Source organism: Pinus tabuliformis, chromosome 6, assembly GCF_031772625.1.
Source record: "Pinus tabuliformis cultivar Carrire ecotype Pingquan chromosome 6, CPIR1, whole genome shotgun sequence".
Lineage (NCBI taxonomy): Eukaryota > Viridiplantae > Streptophyta > Pinopsida > Pinales > Pinaceae > Pinus > Pinus tabuliformis.
This window is the reverse complement of record NC_142292.1, coordinates 1502281908-1502296070: the sequence shown is the minus strand read 5'-3', so window position 1 is coordinate 1502296070 and position 14163 is coordinate 1502281908. Positions and strand designations below refer to the sequence as shown.

The window sequence follows — 14163 nt, the reverse complement described above, 5'->3', positions numbered from 1 at the left end:
TATACAAGAAAAGTCAAACCATATATCAATTACTTGCTTTTTCACCAAATAGAATCCCCAAACAGAAATATGGACTTGTACTTACAATGAAATAATTATTAGACAAAGATAAGATTTACATTTCCAAAAAGCACATACACAGTACCATCTTGGTCTTGTTATTTACAAATCACTGTTGTACAGTGTTTTCAGTATATCTAATAGCTTTATTACTAACAACACTGACAGCGTGGAATTCAACGTTCAAATACCTACATTTTTTTTGAGCGGCACCCAACCTCACTTTGAGGCAATGATTTCGATATTGAAGTTTAAATTTAACCAGATGTGACATCAAGGAATACATCCTCGTCACCAAAAGTGTTTTCTACACTATATGTCACATAGCGAAATCCATCTTCATCCTTGCGTTCATCATATATTGAGGACATTATAGCAGCAGTTGGAGGTAGGACATTGTTAACAAAATTAAAGATAGCCTTCTCCACACTTAGTTTAATCTGTTTTCGAATGAAATAAAAAAATACCCAACTGTCATATCAGCAGGAACAAGGTACTTTTTCTTGTCAATGTTCGGGATGTCACTTCTCTCATCTTTCTCGAAAATAACCGAAATTATATAAGGATATTTGTCCCTTGCTCTAGAAGCTTTAGCTTTCCTCTTCTCTAGGTCATGCTCTTCCTTGAAGGAACTTCTTGCCATTGTTTTGTTCCAAGTCATAAGGTTGGTGGCATAATAGGTCGCAAGGGTGAGTTTGTCAAGAAAATGCGCGAGGAGACAAGATCTCGTATTAAGATTCTCGATGGACTTTCAGGCACCCCTAAGTGTGTTGTCAGTGGGTCTTTCATCTACAAAGATCCTGGGGTCGAACTCCTTCCCCAACCAAACAAAAGGGACAATGGTTTTCATAAGATTACATTCATGTCCGAGGTGAACAGGCATCTGATGATGCAAGACGAATGGTATAAGAGGCAAGGGTTGTTGCCCATGTTGAAATTGAATTTTCTAGATTAACTGCACTCTGGTTTGAACAAGCCTTAGAGGAACAACAAAAGCTATGCAAAAGTACAAAGAAGCAGGATTTTGAAGAGACGAGGAAGGAAGTGAAAGGGGAAAGGAGAATAAAAATTACATGAACCAAGTAGGGTGATGGACATGGAGCATGAACTTGAAGGACTAAAGCTTCAGTTTGTGGCAAAGTATGCTGAAGCCAGTAGGCTGCAGAAAGAGTTGGCCATTACCAGAAGACATGAACAGGATAAAGGGCATTTATATGAATTAGAGGGTGCTGAGTGTTTAGGTTCACATTTGCGAATAATCTCTTGTTCTGAGACTGCTCCTGACATTTCCAAGTGTAGCATTCAATGGTATCGTATAACTTAAAAAGGAAGCAAGAAGGAACTTATTTCAGGTGACACAAAAGCAGATTACGCTCCCGATCCTTTTGATGTTGGAAGGTTTGTACAAGCTGAGATTCATCTTTCAAATGGATAGAAGGAAATTACCTCAACAGCTGCACCTATAGATCTAGCTCCCGGTTTAGGAAATTATGTGGAGGCTCTTGTTAGAAAAGCGGGTGTTGAATTCAATGTTATTATAATCCAGATAAATGGAGATGATGTTTCAACACAGTCATTCCACAATTTTCATGTGAGAAAAATGAGGATTAAACTTTGCAAAGGAAGAAGCACAAAGGCTAAGGATCCTTAATCGGCATCAATGCAACTTTATGGAAAATTCTCTTATACTTTTATGTTCATTGTGTGTCCAATGGGGTCATGATTTTTGACCTAATCAACCACCTGTCCTGTAGCAGAGATTGTTCTTCTGGGCATCAAATGAATTTGAACTTTAATTTAGTTCTTGCGTTAAATAGGTTGCTTTTCTCTCGAAAGATTTTGTTTTAGGGTTTGTGTTTAATAAACAATGAATGTCGGTTAATATATGCACAATTAAGTCGGTGTGTTGGATTTCCAGGGCAAATGAGAATAACCCGGTTATGTGTACAGACATCAACTACGGGTGATTTTTTAATCAGCGACATTCGTGCTATTGGGCCGAAGGATCCAAATTATGGACATGGTCTCTGAGGTTCAAGAAGTATAGAGGCTAAGTAATTTATGTGCACGGATTTGAGTTCTGAGAGCAAAGTATTCAGACACACCTTCATTCTCAAGCCCATAATGGTACATTGACCTCTACAATTGTGCTGTTTGTGGCATGTAGTTTTTGCCCCCCTTTTTTTCTATGGAGGTCATGTATCTGAGTTCATAATTCTTGAAGTCACTTTCTAAAAATATGAGACAATTTCTTTAGAGTTTAGACAAAAAATAAATTATCTAGAAATCTTTCAAGATTTAATATGAATCTATTATATAATATACTATGTTTTTTATTCATGGCTGGACCAACAGAGAGGGTGATATAGATTTAGACATCCACATGATCAAATAATCCATGGGAATGAATTTTTGCATACTGTGAGATTGAATGCACTTGTGGAAAACAATTTTGCTTCAATTGTTTGGTTGTAGCACACTCTCCTTGTTCCTGCTTGATGTGGGAACTCTAGGACAAAAGTGTAGGGATGAGTCAGAGACAATTAATTGGCTTACAGTTAATACGAAGGCCTATCCCAAGTGTCGTAAACCAATAAAAAAAATGGTTTTTGCAATTTGGTGAGCTGCATCTGTGGCCAAGCTTTCTGTTGGTTATGTGGCAGTGCTACTAGTCGTGATTATACCTAGACAAGCATTAAGGGAAACAATTGTGGCCGATATAAAGAAGATAGAGAGAAGGAGTCTGAGAAGGAAAAACATGATTTGAAAAGATACATACATTATCAGTCACATTGGAAAGAACATATGGATTCTTTGAAACTTGAATCGAAGTAGAGGGAAACATTAGAGGCAACAATTTTAGATTTAGAAAGGAAGGAATCTGGTGTCAAGGATTACAGTTGGCTAACAAATGGATTGCAAAGACTATTTAGAGCAAGGCATGCCCTTTCCTATTCTTATCCTTTTGCATTTCACATGTTTGGAGATGACTTATTCAAGGATGAAATGACACCTAGTGAAAAGGAAATGAAACAACACCTTTTGAAGATCAACAACAACAATTAGAGAGAAAAGTAGAAAGCCTTTCAGAGTTTATTGAGGGATCTCTTGAGCAGAGTGAAAGACGTGTTATGGATATCCGAATGAAAGTCATTAATCTTAGTGTCCTGACTGATACTTTATGTAGAAAAATGTATGATTGGGCTTCTCTATTCTGGGTTGCATGATTTTAATTGATTCAACTACTTCCCTGCGGATCTCAAGAAAAATCCTCTTCTTTTAACTTATATTTTAGAAAGATTTTCTGTTAGATATCCTAAAAAATCACTCTATTCCCAGGGAAATAATTTTAAACGATGTCAGAGACCCTAAGACCCGGATGGACAAAATGATAATAAATTTAAATGATGCTAGAGACCCTGAAATTAAAAACAATAAAAATGTGGAATGAATATTCAAAGTCTATATTTTCAACAACAACATATTTAGCAGATAGATGACAATTTGGATATTGAATTTCCCCAAACTAAAAAGTTGAATTTCAGGCAAGCAGCCCTTGCAATCAATATAATAACAGAAATCAAGAATGGTCTCGAAATCTTACGATGGTGAGAGGAGATGAATACATAGGATTTACAGTAGCTGTAATATTTTCCATTCTATATCACAGGTTTTTTTTTGTCCAAACTCAAGTAGGATTTTTTCTTTCCTATTTTCTTTAATCCTAGTTCAATCTGCTACTTAAAATTTAACACTGAAATGGATCACTTATACACTATGTTTGTTTATGTTGCAGTTATTGTAGTAATTGATTGCCAAGTACCACGGTTTTCTCACAACAATAATTTACCTAGCCCCAGTTTGTAATCTATTCGGTAAAACTATGTTATACTATGGAAGATTCTGAAGGAAATTTTCACTTTTGAATTGGTGGGGTAAGAAACTTTGGCAAAATAGATACCCCTACTCATGGCTGCTTAGATGAAGGAGAGCCACTATTAGGCCTCAGATTTGAAACCCGCTCTGATACCACGTGTAAGGCTCCATCCTAGGGTCCTCTGACTAAAAACTAAATTTCCCTAATTTTAAATACAATAAAATGGGAAATAACTTGTTACTATCTAAACATTTAATTGATGATAATTTACCATTAAAAATTATTTCCCACAAATTAAATAAGAATTTCATTACAACCACTTACATAAGTAATCAATAAACAGAGGAATACATGTTCCAATAGCTTAGTTGAGATGCTCCTTAGCTCTTGACTCTGTTGGGATGCTCCTCTTGACTACCTGACTGGATTTTCCTCCCAGCCAACTAGGAAGTATTTCCTAGCCTAGGAAACGTCCACAGGTTCCCTAGCCCTGCGAGTCCAAGTCCAACCAAATATAATGTGTCCAAGTTAAACAAATACTCTCTTTCTCTCCCTTCTTTTCTCTCCACCTTCCTCCAAAAAAACCACAACCAAAACCAAAACCAAGACCAAGGATCCCCCTCTCCTCTCATCATCCTTCCCCTTTTATGCCTCTTTCTCCCATCCACCTTAACCACCTATCATTAATGTCATAACTACCCCCTCATCCTTTCATTTGACTTTTCCTACCATATCTTCTCCCAAGTAAATTTGAGAGGACATTTTGGGGATAAGATATGGATATATAATTTGGTAATTAATTGGAGATGACCATATCTTCTCCCAAGTAAATTTGAAAGGACATTTTGGGGATAAGATATGGATATATAACTTCGCAATTAACTGGAGAGGACCATATCTTCTCTCAAGTAAATTTGAGAGGACATTTTGGGGATAAGATATGAATATTTAATTTGGTAATTAATTGGATAGGACCATATCTTCTCCCAAGTAAATTTGAGAAGACATTTTGGAAATAGGTATATTTAAATTATAATAAATAGAAGAAGATCATATACTATCAAATTTAAATTTGAGAAGACAAGTTGGGAATTGAGTAATAACAATAATAAAATTTATATCAGTAATAAATTTACAATTTCACCAATGTAGGCACGTACCAATATTTCTTGATAATTATAAATCAATATTTTCAGGTAATTTAAACATTAATGAAATTTGCAAGATAAGATTAAGTAGGGCATTATAGAGAGAGAGAGGGAGTGGTGAGGAAGAAATACATAGAGAGAGAGAGAGAGAGGAGAGAAGGAGGGAAGAGAGATAGAAGGGGAAGAGAGGGAGAGAAGGGGAAGAGAGAGGGAGAGGGAGGGATAGAGAGATAGATAGATATGGAGAAAGAGTGTGTATGTTTTGGGGGTGATATAGAGAGACCAAGGAGAGGCAGAGGGAGATAGAGATATAGATGGGAGATGAAGGGAGGGAGAGACGGAGGGAGAGATAGATAGATATGGGGAGAGAGAACGTGTGTGTTAGGGGGGGATAGGTGAGATAGAGAGACAAATAAGGAGGTATGGATGGAGATGTGTGTGTGTGCGTGTGTGTGTTTGGAAGGGAAAGAGGGAAGGAAATTTCTTGCGCTAGATGCATTAATTTCAGTATGGATGATGATTTCTAATCCTACTTGATTTCTTCTACTAAATGCATTGACTTCAGTGTAGATGTTGATTTCTAATCCTATTTGATTGCTTGCACTGGATACATTGATTTTCAGTGTAGATGCTGATTTCTAATCCTATTTGATTTCTTGCTCTATATGCATTGATTTTAGTATAGATGGTGTTTCCTAATCCTATTTGATTGATTGCACTAGATCCTTTGATTTCAACATAGATGTTGATTTCGAATTATATTTGGAGTGTAGAACTTTAGGAAAGGTTTGCACCTCAAGGGATTTGATCCCTCTCGACGCATGATAGATCTAGTGTTAGATGGATTTACGCTGGTTATAATTCAGTTATCATATTAACTCTAGAAAAAGTATTATTGGCTACTATCTTCCAAGTAAAAATGACAAGTAAAACTAAAATGAATTCATAAATTTAAGATCCAATAATTTAGGTTACCTAATTTATAGGTAGAGAAGTTTCAGCATTGCAGAAGGCATGTCCAAAAATATTCGCACAAAGGCATTTTCTGAGATTGGTAACACTTTTTAGGCATGTCATGAAATATTCACACAAAGACATCTTTTTAGGCATGTCGTGAAATATTCACACAAAGACATTTTCTGAGATTGGTAACACTTTTTAGGCATGTCATGAATTTTTGCTTACCAAATAAAATAATTTCATAGTGAACAAGTGGTCACTATCCTAAATATGAGGATTTGATTTTCAAATTATGTTCCATAACTATGATTGATTTTTTTTCTTATTATGATGGATACTTTTTTTGTTTCAATAAAAAAATGTTGGAATCTTGTGACAAAATAACATGTTGTTAATCTCAATTCCACTAATAAATCCATCTTCTTGTGAATTTTTTTCATTATTCTTTTTTTGTGTCATATGTATACGTTGTGAATTTGCATATTTTTAAACAAAAACAAGTAATAATGTTAATATGTTTTAACATATTGCTATTGGAAAACACATTTTTGTAAAAAACAACAACTAAAATTTTGAATCTAATTCCATTTGAAGCATAATATCTCCTCTTTAAGTAGAACTCACAAAAAAATAAAAGGCATTTATTGTAGTTTTACCCAACAACCAAGATCCATAACCCCTTCAACAAAAATCACATATTTTTTACATATAATTAAAAACAATATTGTAGAAATCATAACATGGCAGGTATGAAACATATAACCTCTCATCAAATTTTCACTTGACATATAAATTGAATTTGAAATTCCAAGCCTAATGTAAAACTTCACATATATATCCTTGCACTTACTTCATGAAGAAAGACATGAAGTTCGTTACACCAAGATTCATCATAAAATATCTCATACGTTCCTAATGTAGACAGATAGTATTTGTTTTTTGCCGCTATTGTGTCCTGCATAGGCATTGCTACCACTTCAATACTACTATTTGTGTTTTCCATTCTATTTAAATTCTCCAATATCATTGAACAACCATACACTCTTATTTTTTGGAGTGTTCTAAGATCTAAATAACTTTTTGGAAATCTTTCTAATGATTCACATTTCATCAATGTAAATACTTTTAGTGAAAGCAACGCTCCCTCTTCTACCATTGGCAATTCTTTTAATTGGTATAACCCCACCAATGAAAATATTTCCAACAAAGGAAATGACCCCCTCTTGCCAAATTCTTTGGGAATTGTCTTAATCTTATCACAGTCAAATATATCGAGTTGCCTTAGGTTCTTTAATTCATGCAAGGGAGGGAGCTCCTCTAAATTAATACAATATTTAAGCCTCAGATGAGTCAGAGACTGAAATTGGCCAAAGTTACTCCCCATTTCAACCACATCAGGGCAGGTTAAAGAGAATTTTCTCAACTTTGCCATATTGGTGATGTCATGGGGTAAACCTGTCATCGCTGTCAGACTCAATTGAAGTGTCTCTAAGTGAGCAAGATTACCGAAGGTCCCGTCACTGATTGCTTGTCCGTTATGGCCTAAATATAAGGCTTTGAGTTGCGTTAACTTACCCAAATCATTAATGGAAGCCACTCTTTTGCACCCATGTTTTGCACGATGTTTCGTCCACATAATGTGGGAGCAAAAGAAGTACTGCAAGGACGCAAGGCGTGATATACCCTGAGGCAGACATCGCAAATTTGTACACAAGTCGAGGGATAAATATGTGAGAGAGATCAACTTGTGAATGTCATATGGTAATTCTGTGATTTTAGTTGCAGTAAGATTGAGGATTTGGAGATTTACCAGATTTGTCAGAGATGGAGGCAGCGCGGTAATGGGCACCTCTGTTAAGTTCAGGAATACCAGCTGTTTCATACGGCCAACACTATCTGGTAATGATGAAAGAAATGTGTAACTCAAATCTAGAACCGTGAGAGAGCTCATACCGCAAACCAGCGTTCTTGGAAGACCTGTAATATTATTGTTTCCAACCATCAATGAGCAAATTTCATTAGAGCTCAGTGATTTGGGAAGCGAAGTCAAACTGTTGTGGTTCAACAAAATCCGGGTGCATCCTGAACATTCAGTTTCCGCTAACGTTGCCAAACCTCGACTGGTGCCACAGTAGAATTTTTCTTCTTGCTCGGCAATCTGTATTGCCAAATCACGTATGACGTCGTGCATCCTGAACACGGCCACGTTCCCATCAACTTCTCTATGGATTGGTTCTATCAAGCAACTATCTGCTAAAATGTTGATGTATCTTTTCCCCATCTCCAATGGATCAGAGAAGCCACATCGATTTTGCAGCTTCTTCCTTCCAAGAAGACCCGCCCCTGTCCACAACGGAATCACCCGGATGTCGGCCCGAATGATTTGATCTTCTTTGAAGGCAGCCAAATATAGAAAGCACATCTGCAGATTAACGCCGTAGCTGCGGGCGAGCGAATCGTAACTCAACCTTAGCCGATGAAAGACAGCATCTTTGTCTTCGCTGTTGGCGATTGGCAGCCTCTGGACTGCCAGCTCCCAGTCGTCTGCATACGAGGTGCCTGCCATTGCTCTCGCCACTGCTTTGATTACAAGGGGAAGCCCCCCACAATTTGTACACACAAGCTTGGCCGTCCCTTCGTGGATGTTTGTTGGCAGATTTCCATTATTATATGAAAACGCATGATAAGCAAATAACTGCCAGCTATCATCTTCGTCCAGATCCGCCATTCTGATCATGAACTTCTCTGGAACTCCCATCTCTAACAATACGCTTCGACTCCTCGAACTCACGATAACTTTGGAGTTGGAGGGGTCTGTTAACCTGAGTAGGCCCAATTCCTCCAGCACTTCTGCACCCTTTTCCCAAACATCATCTAAGATCAACACAAACCTTTTCCCCTTCATCCTCTCATTCAACCATGCTTCTTGGCTCATATTTTTATCGAGATCCACCTTCATGTAAGAGGCCACTTGTGTAGAGAGTTCATTCAGAAGGCATGTAAAAGACGGAGAGTGAGAGACAGTGAGCCAAAGAAATAACTGGTCGGAAAAGAAATCCCTCACCTCTTTACAGTTTAGGAGTGCCTTCAGCAGGAGTGTTTTGCCGGAACCACCCTTCCCTAACACGCCAATGCGCGAGAAAGGAGAGTCAGCCGTTTCATCCATCACCAACTTCTGGAGTGCTGAAAGAGCACTGTCTTGTCCCACAATCAAGGGTTCCTTGATGAAGAAGCCCGTTGAAGCAATTAGAGGTTGGGAGGCAGTTGCAGAAGAAATGGCTGAAGAAGAAGCCGAGGATTGGAGCATTTCCTTAATATCCCCAAGTTCCTTTAACAGGCTGGCCCAGCTCATCAAAGGAACCGAGTCAAGATGTTGGCAGATCTCTGAACTCATCTTCATGACACTTTTACTTGTTTTATACCGAGACACAACGTCCCAGCTGGGTATTGTGCACTTTTGCGCCATTGCTGATGCTTGTCGGAGAAGGCCCTCCAACTTTGTAAGCCATTCATTAACAGCTGGTGCCTCGTTACGAATTCCTTTCTTCCAATTTAATTGGTGGCGATACTGCTGGATCTGGCTTACAATAGGCTCGATTCTTCGTAACTGCTCTCTAAGAGAGTTCAGCTCTTTCTTGCAGCGGCGCGCAATATTAATCTGATCTAGAATATAGTGGACTGAGATGTCGATGCCAACACCAATAAAGCCAGGGATGAAGCCAGGATCAGGCATGATATCACTATTATGCAATCCCCGGAGCGCTATAACACGACATAAATTCACTAACACAGACCAGACGACCGAATATGTATTTTGAAAAATCTCAAAATGGGAATTTCTATGGCAATCACTCAACTCCAACAATAACACCCACAAAACAGAGCCTCGAGCGAGAAAACCACGGAATGCAATGGTGCAACTAAAACCCAACCAGGCAGGTGGTCAGTAAGGAGAACCTGTATAAATTCTATCTATTCAGCACAAAGATATGGATATAAATTTTTCCTTTCGCTAATTATGCTGTTCCAGTGATCGCAGGTTGTGCTTTCAATCCTCAGTCGATGGACGCTGTATGCCAGATCTTGTTTTCCTTTTTGGTGTTTTGTGCTTTGCTATGGGCTGTGTATTCGCCATAGTTTTCTTTGTTTATTTTGGGTGTTTTGTGCTTTGCTATGGGCTGTGTATTCGCCCTAGCTTTTTTTTGTTTTCTTTTTTCGTGTTTTGTGTTTTGCTATGGGCTGTGTATTAGCCATAGCTTTCTTGGTTTAATTGGGAGTTTAGTCAAGATGCTGTTTATTGGGTGGTTTTGGACTATATTGTTCAACAAAAGATTTTAGACAAATATATGTGAAACATTTTCGTGTTTTATTCCTGACATATGCCTTAAGATAAAACATTTTATATATTTCTTCTTTTCAAAATCACTAGAAGCTGATAATTCGTCAATATTTATATTAGTGATATAAATGAAATATAGCTTTTTTTCTGCCTTAAAAAAGATAAGGATATAAATTCGTGATTGTTTCTGTGGTTCGCAGCCATGTAGCTACAGCCCCAGTTTCTAGTAGTCCCTCCTTTCCTCTTTTCGGAAAACATTCTGATCAACACGCGTCTATATCAATTAGCCATAGCCAGAATAGGATTCATATTTGCCATATATTTCGTTTAGATCTATACGGTAGAGTTGAATTTTCAGTTAACTTTGCTTTTTTTTCATTAATTATTTAATTAATTTTTTTATTCTAATTTAATTATGGAGGTAAAGTTTTAATCTCTATAAAATATTATAAATTTGAATTTTGATTTATTTTTTTCTTCTAAAATTTTCAATCTCCACTAAATATGGTTCATTGGTTTGAATTTTGATTTTTTTTTTTTTTTAAATTTTCAATTTCCACTAAATATTAAGAAAATATGGTTGATAAATCAAATGTTCATAATTATTTTAAATTAATTAGGTTATTTATGTTTTTTAATTAAATTTATTAATTATAAAAAAATTCTCATAATATTGTGATAAAGTTTATTAACAAATTAAGAATTTCTATGATCATGTGAGAGTGAATTTTTATGATTTGCAATCTTATATTTCATAAATGTTACAAATGAACCAATTACAATATATTTTCATAGAATTGAATCCATTTAATTGAAGAAACAAATTATTCAAAAAACCATAAAAAAATAATATAATTTAACTATTTAGCTCATATATTAATTCATTTTATAATTAATAATAATAATAATTTAAAATATCATGTGAGAGTGAATTTTTATGATTTGCAATCTTATATTTCATAAATGTTACAAATGAACCAATTACAATATATTTTCATAGAATTGAATCCATTTAATTGAAGAAACAAATTATTCAAAAAACCATAAAAAAATAATATAATTTAACTATTTAGCTCATATATTAATTCATTTTATAATTAATAATAATAATAATTTAACACGACACGGGTGTGGAAACTGTAGCGATGAGCGTGAGACACAAATTGCAAACCACCAAGAAATTTGTTGTTTTGGTGGCCATGATGGAAGACTGGAAGATTTTTTCACAGGGAGAATGTCAAACTACAGGAACTCTTATTAATTTTTTTAATATGTAACACAAAAGAAAAAAATGACAGTCATACGTTCACTGAAAACGTAAATTGACAAGCATGGAAAACCAACAGCCGTCTCCAAATTTCCAGTTGACAGGCAATTTTTTTTTTGAAATTCCAGGCCTGGTGGCAATGGTATCTTTTCATGTTTCAACTTCAATGCAACCTCAAATCACGCGCATGAGTAATAAAGTTTTGGTGTGACTCATAATTTTGGTGTGACGTTTCTGGACTGAAAACACTGAACACCGAGTAGCTCTGGTTGTTTTTCGATGGGAGGAGAATAAAGTAATATTTAATGAAAAAGATAATAAAAAAAAAGCGCAAATTATTAGTTTTGTGCATGGTAATTAATATCTGCACACAATATTATTTTTAGTTTCACATCATAAAATAACTTGAAAGATATAGGTTGCTCTAGAATAACACCCATTAAGTTATACATCCATAAATCTAAACTAATTCAATGTTACATAGCTTAGGGCATATTAAATTATACATCCATAAATCTAAACTAATTCAATGTTACATAACTTAGGGCATGGAACATTAACTAGTTTGTAGTGATGTGTTTATTATTAATATACAAACCTTTGTGCTTTTTATAAAATGATTATTTTTCTAATTATAAGAAAATAATAATAAATATTTAAAATATTAAATTAAATTTTACTTAATTTATATATTATTAACAATGATTAATGCTTTTTTTAGGTAATGTTTTTATTTTTTATTTATTTTAGGGTTGTAAATTATAATAGTTTTTGGATTATCCCAAATTTCTTCCACAATTTTTTTAGATATAATGTATCCTTAAACCTCACATTTATATCCATTTACTTCTTGATCAAAACTAATAAACATAAAAGTGATTTATAAATAGAGGAAATAAAAGAAAATGAATTATTTTCAAGTCACCTATCATACATTATGATTTTTTTAAGTAGGTTTGAACTTTCAAAACCTCCCATTTTGTAAAACAATTTTTTATGTAAGCTTTTAGTATTTTTTATTTTACATTTTATATAAATTTATAAAAGATGATTTGTTATTTTATTTTATGAATGAAAGTTTAAAGAAAACATTATAATTAGAGATAAAGGATGAATGTCACGAGTTTAAGTGTTTCTATGAAGCAATTTAATTTGAGATAGTTGTGATATGAAGTCTTTATAATGCATGTAGTTCGAGGTTCAAATCTCTCTTAAAAGCTTTGTGGGTCATGTGTGAGGATGTCGAAGGGTTCACTTAGAGGTTTAGTGGTAGTAGTCGGAATTGACTCCATGTCATGTGAGTGCCAGTATGAGCTGACACACCTAGAAGTTTAGTGATAGTGGTTAGAATCGACCCCATGTCACGCAAATATGTGTACAAGCCGATTCACTTAGAAGTTTAATAGTATTAGTCAAAATCAACCCCATGGCACAAGAGTGTGAATACAAATCACACCCATTAGCCACTTCCTCTAGATTAATAAAAAATAAATAAAAAACACAATAAATTTAACACAAAAACAACTTTATATTATGTAGATAACATATCAAGCACTATACATCACTATGTTACTCTATTAATATGATTAAGTAGCAATTGAAAGAAAAAATTATACATCACTACTTTACTCTATTAATATGGTTAAGTAGAGAGTGAAAGGAAAATTTAATAACACTATAGGTAACATTATAAAAAAACATCAAATTTGTAATGTGATCAATAAATTTTGTAATACAAGTTGTTAAGAAATGAGTTTAATAGAATAAATAGATCACATTCCCAAAAAATTATGGAAATTGTGTACTAGCTAGCATACATGATGATGATGATGATGATGATAGCCAACATACATCCATCTTAACTTTATATCTACTAAGAATTTAGAGGGATCAAATCTCCAAGATCCAAATTTTATTTTGAGTATAAAACTTGAGGAAAAGTTTGCACCTGGAGAGATTTGATTCTTTTATATCCTTGATAGATAAGGATTAAGATGGATTTATGCTAGTTATTAATAATATTATTCATATTTACATAAATTTCACACCTCTTTATATATGAACTTATTCTTAGTTTTAGTTTTATTAAAACTTTAAAAATTAACCAACAACCCTACAAAATTTGGACCCTTGATGGATAAGGATTAAAATGGATTTATGCTAGTTATTAATAATATTATTCATATTTATATAAATTTCACATCTCTTTATATATGAATTATTCTTATTTTTAGTTTTATTAAAATTTTAAAAATTAACCAACAACTCTGCAAAATTTGAACTGTAAATAAACCATAGTTGTTGAACATCTAGTTACTCCTCTATCACTCTTCATATGGAAAATGCTATGGGAGGGAGCAAATCCTCTTCCTACAACAAGATTGTGGCCAACTATAAGAACACGAGGAACCGTCTACTACTATTCGAACTAACCCGGTGTAAAACCCTAATGGAAATCAACAAAAAACCTAGCAAGAACCACCCTCATTAAGGAGGCACACACCTAGAAGTT

General features: G+C 34.7%; 1 protein-coding gene and 3 pseudogenes across 1 annotated transcript; 2 read left to right on the top strand and 2 right to left on the bottom strand.

The window, feature by feature from the left end:
* Window positions 1-317: 317 nt before the first annotated feature.
* On the bottom strand, window positions 318-709 carry LOC149264356 (autophagy-related protein 8f pseudogene; annotated as a pseudogene).
* Window positions 710-766: 57 nt separating this feature from the next.
* On the top strand, window positions 767-1783 carry LOC149264355 (stomatal closure-related actin-binding protein 1 pseudogene; annotated as a pseudogene).
* Window positions 1784-2080: 297 nt separating this feature from the next.
* Window positions 2081-3287, top strand: LOC149264354 (putative E3 ubiquitin-protein ligase ARI1 pseudogene; annotated as a pseudogene).
* Window positions 3288-3384: 97 nt separating this feature from the next.
* Window positions 3385-9778, bottom strand: LOC149264353 (putative disease resistance protein At1g61310). Its single transcript, XM_089398475.1, has 2 exons — window positions 7621-9778; window positions 3385-3479 (listed from the first exon to the last, which is right to left on the bottom strand). Exons 1-2 carry the CDS (start codon window positions 9776-9778, stop codon window positions 3385-3387), a joined length of 2253 nt encoding a protein of 750 aa, XP_089254601.1.
* Window positions 9779-14163: the final 4385 nt, after the last annotated feature.